The following is a 25,825-nucleotide window of genomic DNA, read 5'->3' on the forward strand; positions in this document are numbered from 1 at the left end:
GGCAGCGACCTCAGCCCCGGCGGCCACCAGCAGCAGCGCCGCCGACTCGGGAGCGCCCGCCCAGCCGCATCCTCACCTGCCGCCGCCGCCGCCGCCGCCGCCGAGCGGGAGCCGCGGGAGGGGAGGGCGGGGCGCGGGTAGGGGCGGGGCCGCCCGGCCCGGTCGCCGCCGCCACCGCGGGGCTCCAGCGGGGAGAGCGCAGGCGCGCGCGGGAAAGGCGGGGAGGGCAGCGCCGGTGCCGCGCGCCCGCCCGCCCGGGCCCGCCCATTGGCCGCTCGCCGTCACGTGGGGCGGGGCGCGGCGGGCGGAGCGGTCGGTGCGGACCTGCGGCGCCGGGGGACGAGGCCGAGGGAGCCGTGACCCCCCTCTTGTCCCGCGGGGGCTGCAGATCGGGCTGAGGGCTTGTGCCTCCGCCGCCGCAGCTTGCCCTCTCCTTCCTTGTGCGGTTTTGGGGCTCCTTTGGAGCAAACCCCTAGCGGGTTCTGAAGAAACTGAGCTTCCTCGGTTCGTGCTCGCTCTGCCACCTGCCTCCGCCGCTCGTGGGCTCTCACAGAATGGGTCAGGTTGGAAGGGACATCACTGGGTCATCTGTTCCAAGCTCCTTTGCTCAAGCAGTGTCATCCTAGAGCACCTGGCGCGGGATTGAGGCCAAGTGGTTCTTGAATATTTCCAGTGAGGGAGATTCCACAACCTTTCTGGACAATCTGTTCCAGTGTCCAGTCAGCCTCACAGTAAAGCATTTCTTCCTCACATTCAGATGGAATTTCCTGAGCGTCAGTTTCTGCCTGTTGCCTCTTGTCCTATTGCTCAGCCCCACTGAGAGGAGCCTGGCTCTTGGCACCCTCCCTTTAGATACTGATAGACATGGAAGAGGTCCCTTCTCAGTCATCTCTGCTCGAGGCTGAACAGGCCTGGCTCCCTCAGCCCTTCCTTGTGAGAGATGCTCCAGGCCCTTAATTATCTTTGTTCCCCTCCTCTAGACCCACTCCAAGTCTCCCCTGCCCACCACCCTGTCCATGCAGGGGCTGAGAGAGTCCCAGCCCTGTGTGGTGAGATCACACAATCCTTTCAATTAAGAGGTTGCCTGAAAATAGCAAATGCTGTGTATGTGCTATTTCTGGGTAAAGATTCTCCTGGATTTAAGTGGAAAAATCGTATCACTTTCTAAACTACAGCTGTCGTTTCCTTGGAAGTTGGAGGGAAGCGTGTGGGCTGGGGACGCCCTCCCGTCTCGCCAGCGTGGTGGGAAACAGTGGTTCAAAGTGGAAGGAAATGAGTTTTCATGCCAGGAGCCAATCACTGTGCTGTGGGTCCTGTGGTTATGGATGTGGCTGCTGCCAGCAGAGGCCCTGAGGAGGACACTAAAGGCTCGGGAAAGGTGTAAAACTATACTGCTGAGTTGAATAACCTGGTGCGATGAACACTCAATGTTTTGCACAAAAACCTGCATTCAGAGCACTGTACATCTCTACATAAACACAAAATTTGCAGCTGGATACCACAGAATTAAGGTTTGAACATAAAAGACAGTAATTTAAAAAATAAAATTACAGTATGCAATAAATTCTTGTTTATCCCACTATATTTATAGTTATACACAATGCAAAAATAAAATTATGCTAAAGTGACTTACTGAACCACATTAACCAAAAAGAAAGAATGCAGAACCAGCATGTCTATCAAGTCTTCTCCCATTTCCTTTAATATAACATTGCCTTGCAGCTATTCAGAGAGGTAATTACAAGCCTTTCCCTTATCTGCATATTTGCCTTATTATAAAAGCCATAAAGTATGTTGTAATACAAGCGTTCTGCCACACAAATTCCACCTTGTACTTTGTTATCTAAAAGAATCTGCAGGAACTAATTAAGTGTGGAATGTTTTGGGTCAGACAAGGTATTGGTTGCAGTACAGTGAAATGTTTAAATATTTATCTAGAGCTATTATTCCAAAATTTGCTTTCTGAAGTGCCACTATCCACTAGCAATCACTGCAGTCAGGTTAGACTTTGTTCAGTGTTTCTTCAGCACCCAGCACTCCAGGATATTGGTGTATAGTTGTTGTTCCTAGGAGTTCAAATAATGGAAATATTGTGGCCCAAAACAGTGTAAAGTGCCCTTAACTTTCCTGACGGCACCATCTAGTGGAGTTGCCGGTTAAAAGAGCGGCGTACAGACGGCTCAAACCCTCTCTGGCATCTCTGTTGAGAAAAGAGGTCCCTTTTTTCATCTTTGGCACTCCTGCAACTGTGTAGCTACAATACTGTGCATCTGTGTTATGTCCAGAACACATATCCTGACCCGGAAATTAAAGGAACCCTTCCGAACTGCAAGTATCCTTATGTCAAAAAAATACTTGGTGTTGTTTTCCAAAGATGAGGCAGAGTTGAAAGATGTGAGTGATGTGTGGACAAGTGTCCTGGTTTAACCCCAGTCAGCAGCCAAGCCCCATGCAGGCACTCACTCCCCCACCAGCAGGATTGAGGAGAGAATCAGAAGAGTAAAAATGAGAAAACTTGTGGGTTGAGATAAGACAGTTTAATAGGGAAAGGAAAGCCACACTCACAAGCAAAGCAAAACAAGGAATTAATTCACCACTTTCCATGGGCAGGCAGGTGTTCAGCCACCCCCAGGAGATCAGGGCCCCATCACTATCATAATAGTTACTTAGGAAGACAAGTAACTAAGCTACTATCACTCCAAATGTCCCCCTCTTTCCCCCCTACTTTATATACTAAGCATGATGGTCTAGAATATCCCTTTGGGCAGTTTCAGTTACCTGTCCATACTCCCTCCCAGTTTTTCTTTTTTGTACCACCTCATTGGCAGGACAGGAGACATAAAAAGATTTAAGACAAACATGACGTAGCAACAACCAAAATATCATCGTGTTACCAACAGTATTCTCATATGGAATCCAAAACACGGCACTGTACTAGCTACCGAGAAGAAAACTGACTCTATCCCAGCCAAAACCAGGACAACGAGTTAGCCTACTATCAGTTGCAGTCTGCATTATCTAGGCCTTACACATTTTAACCTACATGAGTTAGAGATCTCAAAAAACAGAAGAGAGGATGTTTTGAAGAACCTTTCTATTTGCACCCTAGTTTACCCACCTTTCTGTTTTGGAGCTGCGCATGTAAACAAAATTATTTGCTAGTCTGCCTGTGGGAAAATTACTTCAGTAGTTTCTGAAACAACATTTTTAGTTATCATGCATCAAAAACATTATTCTTAGCTGCATATTGAACTTGATTCAATTATTACAATTGGTTTAATAAACTTTGTCATCTTTGAAAAGAACCTGCAAAGGATAAAAAGAAGTTCACTCAACAAGGCAGAAGTGTGGGCAAGATGTGTTTACAGGAGTATCACATGAGGCACAGCCAGGACTGCGCCTCCTTCATACAGCTCAGGAACAGCTCAGGTAACTTTGCTGCTCACCGAGGTCACACTGAAGAAGTACTCAAGCCCCAAGGCTGTAAATCCTTAGGCATCTAATGGTGGCAGTGCTGCTGAGGGAGACAATGCCATTTTTCCCCTGCTCCCAACCACTTGTTCACAGGACTGTGAGCCCTCTCATCAGGCCAAAACTAGCATGCAACATGGCCACATCGCCTGCAACATCAGGAAGAAAGCTGAGGTATGTGGTTCATGAGCTCACAATTACTATAATAGCATCTGTGGTCTCTTACCTCAAAAAAAAAAAAAAAATCCACACAAAGCACAGCAGATGCCATGTTTGGTCTGTGAAACTATAGCCACAATCAGGAACAATTGAAGTAGCGTAAATTTGGTGATGTGCAAGATGATATATGTATCCATTACATACATGCATACTTCACAAAATTGACTGTAATAAAGGTCCATACATGTGGAACAATCCCTAAAAGGGGCCGGCGAGACACTTGAAATTTAATTTCGCCGCTATTTTCTGATGTTCGGGGATGGGAGGTGGTGAGCATCGTGTGAGGTCAGCCCTGGTGTTCACAACCTTATACCCCTTCCTTTGGGGGCGTCCCATAAGAATATACCTGGTATCCTTATGCCTCATTTATCACTGACTTTAGTTTCCCCTGCCCAAGGCTTGCACTCAGCTCCATCGCCTTTTCAGCCCCCCTCTCCCCCACTTCGCCTATGCGTCCTCCAACCCGCCCCTACCTCCTCACTCCGCTAGTTCAGGTCAGCTGCTTGAAAATCTTCAACGAAGGCAGACTGGGTTTTTCCCTAAACCCATTTTTGAAAGAATCCGAATGGGTTTTTTTGAGGAATTTCCCTCCATCCCGCCCAAAACACATCTCAAGTCAACGCAGAACGGGTGACACTGAAGTTGGGCAGAGCTCGCAGATCGGAAACTCGTGATGTATCGGGCAGGATCAGTGAGAACCCGGCGGTGGGGGAGTGGCCGGCGAGGCGCGCAGCCCAGCTGGCGGCCGCCGGGGCTGCCCCTGTGCCGCTCTTTTTTTGCACCTGTGAGCGCACCTCGCGGTGCCCGGGGCGGGACGCGGCCGTGACGGACACCCCCGCGCCAGAGCCGCCCCCCCTCCGCCGCGGCTCGGCCCGGCCCCGCTCCGCCCCGCGGCCTCCGAGCGCTGCCGCCGCTCCCGGCAGCCGGGTGCGGACCCCGGTGGGGCGGCGGCCCCGGCCCCGCGGCGGGGCAGAGCGGGCGCGGTGCCCGGCGGGGGGCGGCCCGTGACGGCGCCCTCCCGGCGGCGGCGGCGGCGCCCGGGGTGGGGCGGGCGGGATGCTCGGCGTCGCGGGGCACCATGGGAGAATCCGCGGGCGCCCGGCATGGCGGCGGCGGCGGCGGGCGGCTGAGGGGCGGCGGTGGCGGCGGCGGGGGGCGGCCATGGTGTCGCCGGCGGCGCGGCTGGTGGGGCAGGGCGTGTGGGCGGCGCTGACCGGGGGCTGGTACCACGACCCGGAGCAGGGCGCCTTCACCAACAGCTGCCACCTCTATCTGTGGCTGTTCCTGCTGACGCTGCCCATGGCCCTGCACCTGGTGAGAGGGGCTGGCTGGGGGCGGGCGGCAGCGGGGGCCGGGGTGGGAGCCGCGGGGCCCGGCCCGCAGGCGGCAGCGGCGAGGGCGTGTGCGCTCAGCCGGCTGTAAGCTGCCCTCCGGGGGTTTAAATATTGGGCATTCTGGGCTTTACCTGAGGGGTTTGTGTCTAAAGGTTAACGGGGTGAATCCGCCGGCTGCGCTAGGCAGGGGCCGGACACTTAGCCCTGCCGAAGGAGTTGAGGAGAGGTGCAGCGCTGGCCTCTGCAAGTGCTGAATGACCGTGGGGACGTTTGTTCAAAAATCTCTTTTGGAGACAGGTGTTTTGGTTTTGTTTTTTTAAAGTTTGATCCAGTCTTACCCGCTGAGAAGGGTAAATAAATGGAAAAATCCAGATACCATGTAATTAATACGCCTTGCTGAATGTCACTGGTGAATCACATGGCTTTTTGTGACATGCAGCTCCCTTTGTGCTGAAATTTAAACTTTGCAAGTGAATAATGACTAGAGTTTGTTTGCTGGACTTTAGGATTTATTTTCCTGAAAAGCTTGAAACTTTTGCTCTTGTTTTTGTGTGCTTTCCTACTGTGTGGGAAAAGCTTAAAGTATGCTGGATCATCGGATCTATTTTGGTGCGTCCTTCAGTGATTATAGGGTAATATTACTTCCGTTAGAAGCAGTTTCCATCCATTTGGTTCCTGGAGTGACTCAACTAAATTCTCAACTTCTAAATAGGTTTCTTCACCCTACATGTTCAGATATGGGCCTGATTATCAAAAGCAAAGAGCATTTATGAATCCTCTTGCAATCCCAGTGGAAAGCAAATCTTGTATTTTTAAGCGTGAATTGGTATTGGCTTTTGTGGCATGGATTGCAGTGAATTCCTGTAAGAATGGCTCATGGAGTTAATGAACCAGAATAACAATGTGCTTTCTTCTGATTGATTGCATATTTCCTATGCAAACTAGCAAGTTGTAGGATTGGCTTGCATTGTAGGATTTGCTGTCTAAGCCATAAGTGTGATTAAAAAGGAAAAAAAAAATTGAAGGCTAACTTTTTTTAGTTGAAAGAAGTATGTATCTGGAAGGATTCCTTATGGGAAAGTTCTGAACTGAAGAAGGTCTGGGGGTTGCACAAAAGAACACTGGACTGAGGTCAGAGCTAAGCTAGAAGTCATTTTTTAAAGGGGAGAAAATGTAATTTATCTAGTGAACTCTCTTGGGCATCGTCTTTGCCTGTCTAGATGGACTTACTTTTTCTGCAGACTGACTGACTTTCTGATGAATCATCTGGTTAAATGCAGGACTTGTGTTCTTGAGCTAACATATTGCTATGGGAATTCTTTGTCCTTGATAAGAATAATGTGTTTATTATGATGACTGCCTGACAGTAATTATGTTCTTACCCATTTTCTTGCTTTCAAGTGGCTTGTTTCTAAGGCTTTGTAAACTTTATGCAAGAGATCTATTCTTGTCGCTTAGAAACTTGAACCTGCTTTTTATAGAAAAGTTTTGTTTTGGTTTATAAGAAATTTTGTTTATAATATTCAGTAATGTTTGGGGTGATATTTATGTTACATACTTGACACCAATGTTTTGGATTCAGCTGAAGCAGTCAGTGATGTTTCTTGAAATGGCAAAATGAAAACAGATCAGAGTACTACTTTTTAAATTTCTCTTTTGCTTGGGATAGTCTTTTGTTGAAGTCAGGAAATCTCTCTGAAACAGTCTGATTTGAATCAAATGGCAAAACTCATCCATCTGTTTTTAGTTTTTTCACAGTGGCTCAGCAGAGGCGTGCTGACGGTAGCATTGAGAAGCTTAAAGTATCAAGTTGTTTCTGTTGTGTGGATTGAGAATTTCTTTCTCTAGCTTATTCAGCATAGCTTACTTTGGTACTAAGGATTCCTTTATTAGCTTTCCCCGCCCCTGAAAATGCAGCTCTGTGTTTCCATTACTTTATTTTTTTAATCATTTAAACATTAAAAATGTACATTGGATATTTGGAGCATCATTGCTGTTCAAATCAACTTTCAAAATTACAATGAAATCTCTTCTAACTCTACCATATCAACTTTCATAGTATATTAAGAATTAAAGTTATCTTATTCCACCAAACAGTTGAGGATCCCTGGCTGTTTTGCGCATGAAAATAGTGATAACTCTTTAGTATTCAGCCCCAGTTAAACACCAGTGACCTAGAGATGCGACTTTGGGAAATACTTGTACTATAGCTTATTTTACAAGCTGCAAGAGAATGTGCACTGTGTTTGTGTGACTCCCCAAAACAACCTACTGAATGTTTCCTGCCTTTTGTTGGACAGGGAACCCTTGAACTTACAGGGTTGTTACTTCTCACTGACTAGATCTTCAAATCATGCTGTGATAGGAGAAGTACAACATGGCAGTATAAGGGTGTGGGCACATAAATTACTCAGAGGTAAACTGTGATAAAACTAGCAGTGTGTCAGCTGCTTCCAGTCCCACTTGGCTGCCTTTTACCCCACTCTATCTCTCTGTAAAAGTTAAGGATACGTATATCTCCTCAGCAGAAAGATAGGCTACCCTGTTACAGGCTGTATTTATTGTGTGGGAGGACACACTTAGAACTCAGTGCACACCCCTGGAAATTTATTTGCTACCTGCTTTCCCATATTTTATATTGTGTGATGGACATCTCTTAGTATTTGATTCACCTTTATTAACAGATAAACATGGATCTTTGGCCCCAGTGGCATATCTCCCACGCATATCTCTGATGGTAGTGGTTGACTGAACATTTGTGTGGTAGTGGTCCCTCATTTGTGTTCTGTAGCACAGCGAGACAGTGAGGCCCAGGTGCAGCCCTGTCTTGCTCTAGATGCCTCAGGGGCTCAAGCAATGGGTGGGATGTATCAGGGTCTAAGCACCCTTTATCATTCAGCCCAATTGACAAGGCGTGGTATTTTGTTCAAAGGTTACATACCTTTATGTGCATATCTCAGTCACCTCCACGTTTGTGCTACTCAAATTATGCCAGGAGACACGTGAAGGAGAACGTGGCTGGTCTTCTGAGAGCAATCTCTGGGCAGGCAGAAGCCGCAAGCAAAAGTGCTCCTTAGGTGGTGATGTCAACCCTGTTGCATTTGCAGCAGTAAGTTGGGTCACATTTGGGGCACACCAGCCTGCATTTTTGGCTGTGACCCCACACTATGCTGGTGCAGAGTACAACAACAGAAGCTACTGGAGAACAAAAAGTACATTATGGTAGAGTTTTTAATGGGATGAAAGAATGAAGAAAACTAGGGCTACAGCTTCCATAGAAACCTGTGGGAAGTCATGAAGCCTGCTTTCTAATGAATTTGTATTTGTGGATTTTTTTTTTTCATAGCTTCTAATAAGATGTCAACTCAATTGAAGCTTTTCCTGTCACTGGGGTGGCATCAAAAGGTCAGAGAACTGTGTGGGCTCCTCTCATTAATGGAGGAGGTGTGCTGCTGTGACCTTCCCCAGTGGGGTGGATTCTCTTAAAGTTTGCTGAATAACTTTTTAATTCTTTGGCTACCTTTCAACTGAGGGGATGGAGGGAGATGGTGAATACACAGACACACGGTGCGATTATAAAACCTCATTTTGATAAAAAAACAGGCTAATTATAACTATAGTGCATCAAAAGTGACTCTATCATCTAATTCCTCAGTGGTCTGTAACTTAGTTCCTCCTTAGCATGGATTTTATAGCTTTCACCTGTCTGCCCCTGGGAACACCAACTGCAGTCATATGACACTGGTACCTTATGCAAGAGGCCTGATTCAGAGAATGAAGGGCTTTCCATTATCATCTTTCTCCTAATTCCTCATGTGGACAGAGAGCAACCTGCTGGCTTGTAGTACTCAGCCTGCCCCAAGGTTCAGAGTATTAAAGATGCACAAGATGCTGTTGGTGTCTTGGTGTGGTGAGCACACTAAAACACAGAGACCATGGGCTGGCTCAGGGCACAGCTCCGGTAGGTCTGGTCACAAGGCAGGGATGAGCACATGCTGCACTCAGCATTTGCTAAAACTGGCCCTGTTTTCCATACAAAAATCTAGGAGCTTCCTTTGAGTCTCTCTTGTGGTGTGCTCTCTGCACGCATAGGCTGTGCTACTGGAAATCTATTTTTGTTGTGTCCTCTTGACATTATTCATATAATATTTATTAAGCTTTATGAATGTCACCTGTAAAGCACTTCTTTTCTTAGTGGGCCATTCTGAATTGTTATTTAATAATGAGTGGTTGATCTGTGCCTTTTAGTGTATAGTTGAAGAGATTCCTTGGAAGGTGAACAAATCTCTCTTAAACAGTCGTTACAGATAATTGGCTGCTGCTCTTTGTGAAACCAAGCAATTTCTTACTCGTTTTGTGAAAACATTAGTCATAAACCACAAAAACTTTAACCTCAAGCTCTTCAACCTCATCTACTAAGCCTTATACCCTGAGAACATGACCTTACAAATGGATCCTCTCTCTGGCCCGAGTTCACTAAATAACTGAAGGGTGTGCTGGGAGTCAGTATTTACACAGCGCCATGAAGTACTCTTACCACACTTAAGCCTCAACTTGTAGAAAGTTGTGTCTGTGTTATTAGGGATCATTGGTAGTAAGTATGTCCTAAATAGCTCCTCCACTATTGTGCAACAGATTCTTTGTATCTGAATCAGAATAGTCATTAAAAAGGATTCACCTGAAAATTTTCACGTGTACATCTTGATGGTATGAAGTCCCCGTGAGCCAAAAGTAGCATCAGAATTGCATCCCACTTGCTTGTCACAACACAGAAATGATTCAACATATTAATTTCAACATCCAGATAAATGTGGTGACTTGTTCTCGACATGAAATAAGCATGCCTTGTTCCCTTCCCTTTATCTGTGTGGTGGGTGTGATTTATTTATGAATTTGAAAGAATGATTGATTTAGTCCCAAAGTAAAGACAATTATTAAAAATTACCTTCAGCAGGCTTTTAGCAAGTCCTGAGTATTGGAAACCTTTTTTGTTTTTGTGTATTGCTTGGGGTTTTTTGTCATTGTTCTTGTGGGAGAATGTAGTAAATCTCTGTTTACATAAAACCCCTGAAACTTTAAGAGAGATTAAACTCACTGTGAGACTGCAGCTGTGTAATGACAATACATAAGCATGTTCCATGACTATAGCAGTAAAGACTTTGGTACTTCAATTATGACTGCAAATGTCCATTGGTATGATTTGCTCTTTACTGTAAGGAAGTATTTCTATATAAAAAAGTTGTTAGTCTGTCATGTCTGTGAAAGAACTTTACAGACTATAGTTGAACTGTAATTAATTTTAATGACTAAGAGCTGTGGTGCTCATCACAGATCATCAAACAGATCACAGACAGCGGCAAATTAACAATTATGTACTTTAGAAAAAGAATTCAAAGAGGTTGTGTCATAGCTTAACCCCAGCTGGCAACTAAGCACCACATAGCCAATTGCTTGCTCCTTGAACGTCAGCCGGGACAGGATGCCTCTCTAACTGTGTTTTTATTCATTTGTTTTGACTAGTCCTGACTAATTATTTAAAATTCCTCAGTGGTTAAGGTATTTGGGAACATGTTGTGAGGCATTAGAAAATGGACATCAAACTACAGTGTTCTGCTATTGAGTCATAACTGACATATAGAGTAAGATGACAGAATTTTTCTAAAGGTTTTGTGTTTATAGATAACTCATGTTTCATTTTGTGCTTATATTTTTATGAATTCATAGTTTAGGAAAGGCTGCAGCTGCATTAACATGGGACTGCAGTATTTTAAAAAACTTTATAATGTTTTCAATAGTGACATTTTTCTGATTTTGATAATAAATGATATCTGCAGCTAATAAAAAGAAGAAATGGTTTGAAACTTGAAGAAACACTTAAACCTTTTCTGGGAGTGGAACTCAGTATATATATATTGTATTTAAAAGTTTTAACTGCATTTTCTCAAAGCTAACTGTTATCATTGTGTGTCCTCATTATTTCTTTCTGTAGGCTTTTCCAGCAAATGCAGTGACAGTTTTTGTGTACTGCAGCTCGGTGACAGTTTTCTTCACGGTAATAAAGGTGATCAGCTACCGTTTACACCTTATGTTTGACAAAGGCGAAGTAATTCAACAAAAGCTCTCAAGAAAAAATGGAAGGCAATGTAAAGATACAGAGGTTCAAAAAGGAGAAGCGGTTGAGTCCTCAAATTGTAGGTAAGGTTTTCCTTGCATCGCTGGCACATTCTGTAAAATGGGTGAGTTTGCACCATGGTCCTGCGCAGCAGAAATGTCTGTTGAAAGCAAGAATACTCCTTACAGCTATATAAAGAATGACACTTTCAAAAACTTGCTTAGTGCTTTTCAGCTGGGTAGCTGAAATGTTCTTGTGGTGCAGCAGGCAGAGCGGCGCCTGCTTCAGAGGTTGGGCAGCAGCTGGGCACCGTGAAGGTGGTAGAGGAGATATGTACTGGAGGTGCTAACAGATCCTGAAGAAAATGTGGCAGAAGTTTTCTGGGAGAAACTGCTCCTTTCTCTTCCTACTGTTCTTACCTGCTGGGAAGTGGCAAGGAAGTGGCAGGCACCTGTTGGTAAAGAAAATGCTTTAATATCTTGGCTTTGGAAGACAAGGCAACCTCTTGTTGCCTTTATGTGCTTTCAATAACTTCCCTCTCAGATCATACCTAGATGCATAAGTTGCTTTTCCCCCTTATGTTTTGTTGTGATAATTGTGATGCCTTTGTGGTCCTGTTCATAAGGAAAGCTAGCACTGCTTTTATTTCTAAGGAGCATTTGGTAGGCAGTTGTAGCTTCTCTGCCGAGGAGCCAAGTACTATTAGTCTTTGCTGCATATAATCAATAAGGCTGCTTCTAGGCTGTGATGGTATTGAAGGTAAAAACAGTAGTGAGATGAAGACTAGTACCTACATTTTCCAGATTTGTGTATTGGTAGAATGTTCCACTATACACTTTTCAGAATAAATAATAAACTCTTCCTGCTGGTTTTTCAAGCTTGAGTCATACAGACAAATGAAGCTGGCAAGTGGCTTTCAGTGATAGCAAGTGTTATGACATATGTGAAAAATGCTGAAATAAGGTACATCTAAAAGAGACAGAAGTATAGAAATGTCCAAAGCAAGCTTAAATTGAGTAGCTTTGTTAAAACTACCAGTCAAGCTTCAACAGAGAGCTCTGTATAGAAGAACTTTTTTTGATGCATTTGCAGTTGCTACTGCTAACTCTGTGCCAGCTAAGTGGTATCAAGATAGTTTGTGTTCCTCTATGCTTCTGCTCTTCTGTGTCTTTACACATGCATCTCTGTGCTTCACTCTTGACAGTGATGTTGCTGGGACAGTCAAGGTCTGCCTGCATTGAGACTCGTGAGAAATGGCTCTGTGTGTCATTACCCATATAACATGTTTATTTTAGATGGGGTTATGCCTTTCAGACTATTTTGGCTGAGAAGTAAAGGTAGAATAAGTTAAAAGTTGCATATTAAGTCATGTTACTGTTCCTCCCAGGTTGATTTGTGTATGCACAACAATCCATTAATTAGTACTTGGTCAGAAAATAAAGATCTTAATATTATTTTGACTGGATGGATGACAGAATTTTTTAAACAGGCCTTCATAGTTGGCAGATTGGTTGAGCAGTTTTTGAAACCAGTTAACTGAAAAAAAAATATTGTGGGAAGAGACCCCCCAGATAAATAATGTTATTGCTTATATACAACTTTAGAATTTTAAAAATAAATTTTTCATGAAAAAAACAACCCCATGAACAAATAGAAAAGCCCAACCTCATGCTTTTCAACATTTCATTGTGGTATTTTTCTGGTTTTTAAAAAATTTTTGGTGTTCTTTTGTTCAACTGAATTTTTGTTGTGTTATATCTGAGAAAGAGAATATTTTTAGGTTTTTGATATTAAACCTTGTCCGAAAATACCTGCTTATATCCATGGAAAAGCTAGTAGGACATATGTGTAAAAGGAGTTTGTGGATAGTTTAGTGCATCAACAAAGGAACTGATCAATAAATTGCCTTAGAATACGTGAAATTAGTAATGGCTGTAGATTTACTTTGCCTAGACCAGAGCAAAAACTTTATATTCTGGTCTAATGTCGATATTAGTCCTCTCTGTGTTGTATTTCAAGTAGGTGTTTTATGGGAACTTTCCAGATGAACAGGCAGTTGGATAAAGCTTACATACTCCAGGACTTACAAAGCAAAAATTGTGAAAGGAATAGCTTTTGATTGTCATATGTCTAAGGAAAAGCCCCAAATTGCCTTTTGTGCCAATAAATCTGTTTGTGTGTCAGGCAGGCTAAATGGCATTATATATGCATAGGGCGGTTGAAGAGATGTCATTGTATTTCTCATAGCTCCAGTTCTGAAGACACCATAATTGTTTTACATTGAGGGGTTTTTATTCTTTAGGTTTTATCAAGTTGTCTTGGTGAGGAAGGAAGTGCAGAAAGGTGTTACAGTATTTTTACAGCCCTGTGCTTTTATCATTGGAGGGGAAAGAAGTGCTGTTACTTCATTGTGCTGTGCTACACCTTCCCGTTGTGTTCTTATTCGTGAGCTACTTCCCAGAGCTCTCTGTGATGCCCTGTGGTGAGAAGCATTGTTTTATCTTGTGTGTGCTTCTCCTGCAGCCATCACTCGGGGGATCCCGCCGTCGGTGAGAGCAGCCCAAACGGCTCTACCCAGACAATTCCTGACAGTTCCAGAGTGCAGGCCCCGCACTCGCAGGACTCCCCTGGAGCCACGGTTAGTATGTGCACTCCTCCAGCAGTGTCCTCACCTCCATCACTCCACAGCTCTCCACACATAGTTCTGTGGTGCCAGGTGCTCATTGCTTGTAGGACAGGCCTGCTCCAAGCAGGAAGGGTCATTCCCTGGGAATGCATCTACTGGGTATGCTACTGCTGCCTGTCAGCCTTGTCCTAAAGGTTTGGCTTTGCAGAGCTGAAACTGTCATACATAATGCTGCACTCTTAGGAGGGCTCTCTCTGCTCTACACATAGCAAGTGGCCTTTGTAAATCTTGCCAAGAGCAACTAGCTTTTTGGGGCTGCTTTGAACAGGAGGGAGAGGCTAATGCAGTCAGCATTATTTTGTTGCCTCTGAAAGGATCTGCTCCTGGAGCATTAATAATCTGGTTTTGTGTAACTAGACTTATGCTTATAAAATGAACCAAAAACATCTCTTCAGTATTTAAAGGAAGCATAAAAGCCATTTAAATCAAGGGGATGTCTAGAGGAGGTTAAAAGTACCTGTATGTGCACTCAATGCCAGTGGCTGTGCTTAATAAATCAAAGGTATATGAAGTTATGAAGGTAATGTATGTAAATGTTATTAAAGAAAAAAATAGGAAACACTCATGATAAGTTGAAGAAATTTTGAAAAAATTCAGAAACAGAATAACACTGTCTGTGTAATCTTAAGCTACTCCCCTCGCATACTGGAATAACATCTTTAATTATGTGATACCATGCTATTTTTTTCTACAGGACTCCTGCCTCAGTCAGTGCAGAGGATGGTTAGTGATTTCTGAATAAATGGCTCTTTGATACTTCATTCTGTCTTCATATTCCTCCACACCCACCCTTTATCCCTATTTACTACAAATTATTCAAATCCTGATCTCAGTCAGAACTATTTCTTCATTTCCTGGAGTGTTTTTACCTTTTTGTAGCATCGGTGTGCTTCAGAGACATTAATAGTTTTTGGGGTTTTTTTTGTTTGGTTTTTTTTTAATGAGGTAAAATATTTTTACGTTGTTTCTGTCCTACTCTCCAGTATTCTGGTATTTGTCCATTCTGCAAACCTATGCCTTCCTGGGATCTCATCCTAGTCTCCTGCTTCCAAACATGTAGGTTAGGTCTTGTCAAACCAAGTCTCCTGTTCTTGCTGCCAGGATACCACCATGAAATTTCAGAAAATAATAATAATTTCCTCTTGGTTTTGGTGCCTGTCAGTCAGAAGAGAGCCACAGTAATTTTTTTCAATGTCTTGTTCCTAATTATGCACTTGGGCTGTTGAATTTCAACTCCTGAAGTACTCCTCTGGGGTGTTGTGTTTAGCTTTGAGCTCCCCAGTTAGTTCCCATGCACATTGACCTGCTGGTGAGAATCCAGCAGACACAAACAAGGTGATAGAGGAACGTGATGTATGAGGACAGGCAGATGGGATGTTTCAGCCTTTAGAAGGCTAAACTCTTTTATAACCATACAAGTAGAGCTTACTGCTGTCTTCCGTTTTCTAATAGTAAGTTACACAGCAGGTTGAGCACTCTCTTCTCAGAGGTGCCCAGTGGCAGGATAAGAAACAGTTGCAGGCATGGAAAGCTACAGTTTGATCAATTAATTACATTTAATGTCTTTTATGTGGAGTTGTTTTGGTTTTTGGTGGTTCGTGTGTTGGTTTTGTTTTTCCCCCTACAAAGTGAGTGGTCAAATACTGGAAGAGGTTTTCCAGAGAAGTTGTGAAATCTCCTTCTTTGGAGATTTTCAAAGCTCTGTTGGAGATGACCCTGAGCAACCTGCTCAAACTGTATCTCCTTTGAGTGTGTGTGTATGGCAGAGGGGATTTGGACTAAATGACCTTCAAAGATTTCTTGGAATCTAAATGATTCTATATTAATTTAATGGCTCTGTCCTCTAGTTTTCTATTGAGAAATGGAAATGGAAACCAATGCTAGAGGCCAAACTTTTCATTCTAGTGCTTTGGAAACACACAGCTGGATAAGTGGAACAGATGAACACATTCTATTCCTTACTGATTTTAAAAAAAAGTGTATCTGGATTAGGCTCTGCAAAATTTTTTTAAAGAACATTTTGCTTTTCTTTCCCCTCCCCAAACATCACACACAATTTCAGTGATGCAATTTGGAGCATGACTGTTCTATAACCATCTCCCTCACCCACCCCTTGCATTTTGTGCAAGGTACATGTTCAAATTTCATTGATTTTAAGCAGCTTACCAATGCTGTAATTGACCTTTGGTTAGATAGCTATTGATAGCTTCATTGATAGATTTTTTTTTTTCCCCAGCAGAATTTATTAAATGACAATGTTAATTTTGTGTGTTTCTTTTCGTTTTTTAGGACCTGCCAACACGGGAAACTATTGAAGATCTTAGAGGTATTTTAAAAGCTTTATAAATCCCCTAAGCTGTTGTTTAATCATTGCTTGGCACAAAAAGTAATGGCACAGAGGACCCCATGGCAGGTTCTGTTGTGCCTTCTATTAGGGTCTGAGTTGAAGAGCCAGGACTAAATTTCAAGGGTATTCTAATAGACTAAGCTTTCTCAACTGTCAGCCAAGCTTTTTGGGACACAACCCTTCGAGGGGTGTGCAAATAGCTCTCCCCATTTTGATAGAGGGAGGTGAAGGAGCCTTGCCCCACATTCTTAGGAAGCTCTGAGCTTCTGTAAAGCATTGCACTAGGAACTTAACACTTGGATTGCATCCTTGAACATGTGGCTGTAAACTTCTGTTGTGATTGTCAACCTTTAGCTCTGTGTTGTATATTCCAGTACACCTTACTTTACCTACACTTCCATCTCACTTGAGATGCCTTAATATTTTAAATCTTGTTTTGTTTTTGTTAAGGCTGATCACCATATCCTGTGTGACCATTTAGGAATTGCAGAAAGTGATGTAGCAAACATACAGCATTGGCTTATTCTTTCTTTCACCTCTCCCTAAGTGGGGATAGTTCTGTAAAACATTTTGATTTTGAAAATAGCTATTTCTTCAGCTGTTTTCACTATTTAAATAGACATGCTGCAGTCTTGTCCTGACTTGGAAGAATTCTATCTTGCTTTTATAGTATTTCATATGCAGCCACCAAAAACCCTCCTTGCTTTAAAACTGCTTTAATAAGCTGCATCATCTGTGCTTCCTTTGATCTGCTCTGAATCAGGTTTCATTGGTTAAAGATCATACTTTAAAAATGCTTAATGTTCATGTGAGACCTAATGCCTAAATGGTTTTTTTTAGGTGTTTTGGTACTAGAAGATCAGGCTACACCACCAGTTTCATCTACCTCACCCTGTATCAAAGCAGATATATTACCTGTTTCTACCACCTCTGGTTCAGGTGCCACCACATCAACAATAGCAACAAAACCAGCTGCTATGGAAACATTTCCTGGTGATGGAATAAATGAAAAAGGATTGAATGGACAGCCTTGTGGCCACCATGGATCCCAAGATATTCTCGTGGACAGAGACGTAGCTAAAAACTTTTCCAATATTTCTTCATCACAAGGTGATATTTTAAGGACTGGAGTTTCTTCAGAGCCATGGGACAGTGAAAATTCAGTTATTTCAGACCATTTCAGTAATCCTAAAAGCTACAAAAGAGATAAATTTCCAGATGGATCACCGCAGACAGGCTTTACCAATAGCTGCCCACAGTGCAATGCTATTGCAACCAAAGAGCACGAGCAGATGGAAAGCTCTTGCAATGCTGGTAATAGCCATGAGGACCTTGATTGCTCAGACAGTGAGACTGCTGTTGCCGTTGTGGACAATTCTCTTCCTGGAGACCAGCTGTGTGAGCCCATTAAAATTGTCATCACAATGAGTACTACACCTAACACCACCCTTAGTGACCTGCCAGGCTCTGTCCACTTACAGGCCCTGGAAAGTGAGAGAACAAGCTCAGCCCTTGACTCTGGTGTAGTTAGAGCAGGCTGGTCAAGTCAGCAAACTAATGACCAGCTCAGAATCCCTGTTATCACCTTTGACCTGTCTGATGACAGTAAAGCTAAGCCTTGCTCAGAAGTTAGTGAAAGTGACAGAACTCCAGAAATGTTGAGGGCAGAGCTGTCGTCCAACCAATGCTCTGGCTATGAATCTGGTGATGCAGTAAAGGAGCTCAGCAACCCAGCAAATACACCTCTAGAAACTAACACTTGTTCAGATCCAAATCAGGAAAATGCTTTGGAAAATGTCCAGACTGTGGATTTAAGTTCTAAGGAAGACTTGCAGAACCTAGACCCGCAGTCCTGCAGAACTGCTCATGAAAAGAGGCACATGCGGGTGTTGAGTGTAGACAGTGGAACAGATGTGCTTTTAAGTAAGAATTTTGTGGAGGTATCTGACAAAGAAAAGACCTTACCAACCTCTAAATCAGATCTAGAAGCTAAAGAAGGTCAGATGCCCAATGAATCTAACTTTCTAGAATTTGTCTCCCTCTTGGAATCTATTAATACCTCAAAGATGAAGACATCTAATCAATCCTCTATCAAAATGGAGACAACAAAGGAAAATGGGCTTGTTGGAGGTATTATGCATGGATTACAATTCTTTTGGAATAAAGATGTTGTGAAGAGTTTGATTACTTACTGCAGATATCCAGCTAAGCTGCTCTAAGGCAAATTCCCAGAGGAAGACTGGTTTTGCTGATAGGGCCAGGGTAGGGCTGGACTCGGTGGGACAAAGAGGTTTAGTGAAAGTGTGTGATAGTGTCAGCTGCAGTTTTAAAATATTTTTATCTTTTTGAAGAAAACTGTTTTTCTTCCTCTAGGAAACTAGTGATAAGCTTAGTAGGGATCCACTATTTATTTAATATTCTGTACTAAAATAGTGTGCCTGGATTGTTGGAATACCAGAAGTATGCAAAAATGTGTATAGCTGTAGCATTACACCTGCCCTTGCACATCTTACCAGGTGCATGTTGAGGAGTTGTCTGTGTGCCTCTAAGGATGAAAGCTGGAATTGTCACTGGAGATGGTTCAACTTCTAGCTCACACGTGTGTGCACACATACATATATTTCTTAATTTCCTGCATGGTTGTGGCTTGGCTTATAATTAAAAAAAAAAAAAAAAAGAAAAGTAAGAGTTCTCAATAGGGGAGAGTTCTGATTTTCAGTCACTTAAAGTTAAAATATTTGCATTTTAAGGATGAAAATTTGATGGCTGTTTTCAGTGAAGGCCCCCAGTGTTTTAATGAAAAATAGTATTTTCCCGTGCAATTTTCCATTTAATTAAGAGCACATTTATTTAAAACAAAATCAGTCAGCTAATTTAAAAATCTCTATGCACTACAATTTATAGCTCTTGTATAGAAATTTCTGGTTTTAATCAGCATTGTCATTGCTGTCACTGGACTCTGTGACCCTTCTCTGTTGGGATGGACTGTTGTTTGTAGTGTCTCCAGCAGCCCTCCACCAAAATTAGTAGGGCCATGTAATGAGGATGTGAAATACAGTGCAGTGAAGGCACATGCAGTCTTGGGGTACTTCCCCAAGTGATCAGTGCAATCAGTTTAGAAGGTCTGAGTCAAAGGGAAATAAGGCAACCTGTATCTTCCCCTTCTCCAAAATGTTTGGTTTACCTTAGATCCTATAATAAGCTCTTTTAAGAAAGCCTAAGAGGATGCAGTCTCAATACTTAGTTTGCATGGAATGTAAGAAAATTCATGGTACCCTAGAAGAACGGCTTGGCACTGCTATTTGTCTGCTCCTTCCTGTTCTACTAGCTTGCTCCTGGAAGAACCTTCCATTACATGTAAAATGCCCAACTGACCTAAAAGGTTTTTAAAAACTATTGTGAAATGTGTGCTTTTATCTTGTTAAAAAAATAAGTGGATTTATCTTCTCAATGTGTCATTTTCTTTTAGATTCCATTTACCTTTCACTCTTTCTCTAAGTCTGTCCTATGCAATGTATTACAACCCCATCTCATTCCATCTTTCACCTGGGTCCATTTTTTCTTCCATTTTTCTAGTTCTGTGCCTTTTCTTCCTCAGTCATCCCTTCCCAGTTTAGGCACTCCCCTCCTGTGCCACCTCTTTGTCTTCATATTGGTGCTCTCTTCTTTCCTTCTGTTCTTCCTAGCAATCCACACTGTTGCTGGTTTAGGCTTTTCCACTCTATTGAGCCCACCTAAAGCTGTTGCTTCCCCACAGCTTGCATTCACTTCTCCTGCACTTGCCCTCCCCTCAATTCCTTCTGATGAACTGAGAGACGGATTAGTGCAGGAGAAATAAGTTTTGCTTTTCCTAGACCTGCCGCCTCTCTTCTGGTGTATCTTACCCATCTCTCCCGCCTTCTCAGGCTGTTTATTCTTCACTGCAGTTTCTGTCCTTCTCTATCAAGTTTATCAGCCTGCCCTGCTGGCTCCAGTCTGTGCTCTGGTTGCCCAAGACAAGTGCTGAGCAAGCCCTGCTTGTCACCTGAGCCTGCTGAGCCCTGCTGGATTCCTGGGGTGCAGAGTCACCTACCTGCACAACAGCACACAGCAACGTGAGAGGTGCACCAAGCAGATTGTGATTATTTTTTTTCTCTGATCCTCAGCCATGAAAAGGAGTGTTTGCCCAAAAACTGTACTTCTGAGTTATGTGACTTAGCTTGTAAAGAGAATTTTAGAGGTAAATTTAAATGAAAATTTAAAAAGAGAAAGTGCAGCTAATTTAGAAAGGCTTTTCAGACAAGTACCCTCAGATAATATAAACAGGCAACGTTGCTGCATGAAAGAAAGTAATGGGTGATCAGAATAAGTCAGACTCAGATTCCACAGTGAGAACAAAACCCAAACTCCAACCCCAAAACTTATTAATGTGTGTGTAGTTATTGTGCTTTAGAGCTGGCGAACAAGATTCTTATACAAGATAATGAGGGAACAGAAGAATTCTGCTCTTCCCTCATACCAAGCTCTCATTTATCAACTTGAACTGAATTTCAAAGAATCACAGAATGGTTTTGTTTGGAAGAAACCTTAAACATCACTTAGTTCCAAACCCTTGCCAAGGACAGGGACACCTTCCACTAGGCCAGGATGTTCAAAGCCCCATCCAGCCTGGCCTTGAACACTTCTAGGAATGGGGACATCCACAGCTGGTCTGGGCAACCTTTTTTGGTGCCTCACCGCCTTCACAGTAAAAAATTTCTTCCTAATTCCTATTCTAAATTTTCCTATTTCTATTTTCTGAAGTCTGTACTTCTGTGAGATAGTGAAGTTGAGCTGCATACCTGTGTAATTTAGTGTCTCTGTTTGCAGTGTGGGCTCAGCAAGTGTCATCCAGAAACAGAAGAGGGACTGGAAAGGAGGTGCCCCGCATGAGCAGGGATGGCAGCTGTGGATTCTGCACCTTGAATTGGTGCTGTGGGAAAAAGGAGATTCAATCTGAACTCCATGAGGTTGGGAGAGGTAGTTCAAAGGCAGTTATTTTTAAGGGCAAGTAGGCTTTGTTTTTCAGCCTAGTCAGAACGTGCTGTTTGTTAAAATAAATTACTGTCATTACTGGGATCTTCCCCTTTGCAAGACTGAATTTTAGGAATGAGAAAGCCTTTAATTTGTTTACAGCCTTGCAATTGCAAATATGCCTTAATAATATAGTATCTTGGAACAGATCTGAATAAACATTATTCCCACATTAGAGTGGTTGTTAAGAAGAGTGTGTGTGGGAATACAGAGTCAAGCTATGCACCAGTTGTTTTGAGGGAGGAGGTTGGCTCTGTTTGGTTTTTGTTCTTTTAACCTTGCACACTGTCTAATTGGCAAAAGTTAGCAATAGATATCTGATTCAAATGAGCATGAAATGTACCCCAGAAAGATTTTTTATTAGGCAATGTAAAAAACTTGGCAAATTCCTGGGAAGCTGGATATTCAGAGCTGTGCGAAAGAAAGCTGATAATTTGCATAATTTGTGGAAGGTGGGGAAATGTGCCCATCAGAACTGTCTGGCAGGTGAGCGAATGTCATGGATGGGTCTTTGTTATGGGTGGTCCCTCACGGAACTTGGGTGTTCTGTGGAAATAGAAGAGTTACCATCCTGACCACATAAGCCTTTGCCAGTAGACAGCTTGGTAAAAGGCAGTATGAGAAAATGAAAGCCTTTCTTTACGCTTCTAAGGGTGCCAGATTTAACCTGTTTAAATACAGGATATAAAAGCTCTAAGAGCTGTTCTATAGCCACTCCACCTCTTCTATATTGTGAGAAAATACCGCTGACACTGTTGCTAAAACTGACTTTCAGACCAGAGTCCTTTCAGTTTTGAATCACACTTATACCACCCACATGATGAAAGTGTGTTGTAGGGCAACTGCATATTTTTTTCAGTTTCTGAGAGGTGTAAGAAAATCTGGGTTTATTGGCTGCTTTAGGTCCCTCTGACGTGTCTTGAACCAGGTAAGAGCAGTTGTGCATCAGACTTATGCAGGGCAAAACCTCCTGTAGGTCCCCTTTGGCACAGCTGGCTTGTAATCTAGGACAGGCAGTATTCTCTCCCAGGGAGCAAAGCCTACCATGGGAGTGGTGGGGACCGGTGCAGGAGAAACTAAACCAGGGCTGCATGGCCCGAATTTAGATGTTTTGCAGGCTCTTTTTAGAAAAAGTACTCATCATTCTGGGCAGTGCACAAACCACAACCTCGAGTGAGTTGTTCTGGATCCCAAGCAATTACCCTTCTCCTATAAAAAACTAAAACATACTCCTGTGGGTATTTTTAGACTTTTTTTTTTTTCTTCTCTTGCATGTGGGAAAGAGGACTGTCACATGCCATGTAGTCAGGGGGAAGAGGGATCTTGTGCATTGAGTCACTGGTGCAGTTGACAGTAGTAGTGGGAAGTGACAGTAAGTGATTTTGCTGGCAGGTGGGTGGCACCTAGGAAATAAAGCCCTGCCTGGTGCTAGCTCATCTCTTGGAGCAGCTGTGTATCACCCCTGACTCTTGTGTCAGAGAGGGAACGCATGTCATGTGGTGCACCTCTTTGGATGTGGAGGAACTGGTGTGTACAGAACTCTGAATCTGATGCTCAATGTGTAAGGCTTGACAGGCTAAAATTTTAAAATTTCAGTCTTTAAGTTGAAGAGGTAGTAGAATGTATGTAGATGCCAGTCTGACATCTGCAAAAAAAAAAAAAGAGGTTATTTCAGAGGTCTGTGTTCTGATATAATTAGTAGGTATTGTGATTAGGCTACTAATTCCTAGCTCTGCTGCTGACACAGGAGATTGCTTCAAGCAAGTCACTTCCTGTAGCAGGTACAATGCCTATTGCTAGTTTTTCCTGTTGCTTCAAGATTAATGTGGCAATCCTTATTAATGGATAATGCCACGTGCTGCTTCAGTGTCCATGCTGAACTCTTGTAGCAATTATTGGATGGTGTGGTGTTCCCTGGGCACTCCCGTTGTTTGGCGGATGACCAGCTCAAATGTCAGTTTTTTCTTTTAATGTATTTGTGGCATAATAGGCAAATTTGGGTTAAGAAGAAGGTGCAAAAGCTAGATGTTTCTGCTAAAGCACTTGGTGGAGAAAGGATTAGGGCTGTTCTTAGGGTTTATAATCCACATGTATGAATGGCACAGTTTACAGCTTGTAGAACCTTGGTTTCATGCTGGTACTAACAAAAGCATAGAGTGATTTGAAATAATTTCTTTGTGGCTGAACAGGCAGCAAATACATTTTAAAGTTAAAATTTCTCTTTCAGAGCATAATGTTGTTGAAGGAAGTGGATTCTGTAGTAAAACAATTAATGAACAGAAGAGAGACAGGCTTAATTAGCTTAATTTTGCCTGCCCAGGTTTCAAACCAGATGGTGTTTAAAATTATGACAGCAATGGCATTTTGTTCTACAGGAGTCAGCTATGAAGGTCAGGATAGGGATATGTAAGTAAAAGATGAGGAAGAAGGTTTGGAAGACTCCAGTAAGGGGCCACAAATAGTAAAAATGTTTTGGAGGAAAGTTACAGAATAATAAAATTTAATTATAATTACCTAATAATAAGGCAACTTTAAGGTTGAGATATGCTGATAGTTGGTTGTCAGGATTACTGTATCACAGAATTAAAGAATGGTTTAGGTTGGAAGAGACCTTAATAGATATCACCTAGTTCAACACACCCCCCCCCCCCCCCCCCCTCTCCTTGGGCAGGGATGCCTTTCATTAGACCAGGTTGCTCAGAGCCCTGTCCAGCCTGGCCTTGAACACTTCCAGGAATGAGGCATCTGTAACTTCTCAGGGCCAGCTGTACCACTTCCTCACCACCCTCAAAGTGAAGAATTCCTTTCAAATATCCAATCTAAACCAGTTGAAAGATGTTCCTCCTTGTTCTATCATTACACATTCTTGTAAAAAGTCCCTCTTCAGATTTCTTGTGGTTTCTCTTAAGGTACTGAAAGGCTGCAATTAGGTCTGCCTGGAGCTTTCTCTAGGCTGAAATCTCAGCCAACTCTCCCACCCTTTCCTTGCAGGAGAGAGGTTCCATTCCTCTGACTATATCGGTGGTCCTCCTCTGGACTCACTGTATTAACATATGTACAAAGGCTGTTTCATTTCAGCTGTAAAATTGTTCACAGCCTCCTCCTAGAATAGAACAAGGGTTTGTCTACAAAGATGATCTGGGATACTTAATATCTGTTCTACAAGTGAAAAACCTGCATGGCAAAAGAAAATATGGTACTGTAACCGCTTTAAAATTAGGGGTCCATTTGTCAGCACTGGGATGGCATACTTGTAAGTAATGTTGATAGGCTGATAAAAGTTGTTAGGGCAGAAAAAATGTTTACTGAAAGTATCTTATGTATGGGACCTGTAAGAATTGTTCCTTTTCATAAGTATTTTACCGTGGTAACTTAAGCTTGTGTCTTACGTCAAATTATGAAAATGCTGTACAGACCAAAACTTGGCTGTTTATACAGGACTCTTCTGAATCACCCTAGCCCAAGACTGATTTGGCCATGAGTCCTGATAGTTACACCTCACATGTCTGAGTCATGTGGCATATAATTTCCAGATAAATTATGTGGTTATTGCAGAGCCTAGGTCTGATCTTGATACTACTGTGAGCACAGCTGTGCATGACCTGGAGACGTGTGGAGCAGTGGATAAGGGTAAACAGCACAGGGAAAAGTGCAAGTACACTGCCATGTTGTCCTCTTTAGTCTGCTCTTGCACTTGGGAAAAGTTTTTCCTGGTGTTTGAGCTTTGCCAGCACAATTTCTTGCAGGGAGCATTTGGTGACGTAGAGCCGATTGCGTACTCTGGCTGGGCACTCCTAGTCTAGACACCTCTATCTTCATTTAAATACTGGAGGTGTAAGTCACCTGGAAGAAGAAGAGTAATAATCTTGAAAACCAGTCAGAAAGCCATCATGGACCACTTTTACAGTGCTGGAAGTACTCATCACCATGGTATTGTCTGATTGGCATATAAAGCCTGTAAGAAGCAGTATGTTTAGGTTTTTGTTATTATGCCTCTTTACCACAGCAGGAAAAAGAAGTCTGCAAGACTTGTGGTTTGGAATGGAAAAGAGAGAAGCATATTCTGAAACCACTAGATAATCAGATTTAAAAAGATCTTTTTAATTGTTCCAGCCCTAAAGCTGGTTTGGGGCACTATGGGACCAATTAGGTTATTTAAACCACAGTTTCTGATCTCTATCAATTATTCTTTCAGCTTGAACAGTCCAAGCCTTTAGGAGGGTCATTTTGATTAGGTATCTGTGGCTCCATCACCGCCCACAGGTATGGTTACATCATTAAGGGGGTGCTTCAGTAATGACACAGTTTCTGCTTAAACTGGAGTTTAAGTCTTTACTAGGAGAGGAAAAAATTGTTGTCTCTTCCCGTAATTGCCTTTTTTTTTTTTCCCCCAAGATAGAATAAAATAGACCTGGAAGACCTGTTGAATTTTGCCTCCATGCACAACAAAGTATTTCCCTACACCAAACTTGTGCTTGCTTTGTTGTATTTACAATATTTATAGCTCAGGCTTTAGGGCGTGAGGGGGCTTTGTCCTGTGAATTGAAACTGCTGTAGAGATGTTTTAGCTCACGAAGGTAGGTTTGTTTATAGAAATAATGTGT

At 42.8% G+C, this 25,825-nt stretch overlaps 1 protein-coding gene across 1 annotated transcript in view; it reads left to right on the forward strand.

Moving 5' to 3' along the window:
- Window positions 1–4,842: 4,842 nt before the first annotated feature.
- The window catches only part of PCNX2 (pecanex 2), a gene marked incomplete at its 3' end in the record, with an annotated part of 150,843 nt that continues 129,860 nt past the window's right edge, over window positions 4,843–25,825 (forward strand). The window contains 5 exon segments of the mRNA XM_084203543.1: window positions 4,843–5,004; window positions 11,014–11,219; window positions 13,660–13,774; window positions 16,112–16,148; window positions 17,010–18,299. Of these exon segments, the coding sequence (XP_084059669.1) occupies window positions 4,852–5,004; window positions 11,014–11,219; window positions 13,660–13,774; window positions 16,112–16,148; window positions 17,010–18,299 (1,801 nt within the window). The 5' untranslated portion in view covers window positions 4,843–4,851.

This window comes from Fringilla coelebs, assembly GCF_963513975.1.
Source record: "Fringilla coelebs genome assembly, chromosome: 3".
NCBI lineage: Eukaryota > Metazoa > Chordata > Aves > Passeriformes > Fringillidae > Fringilla > Fringilla coelebs.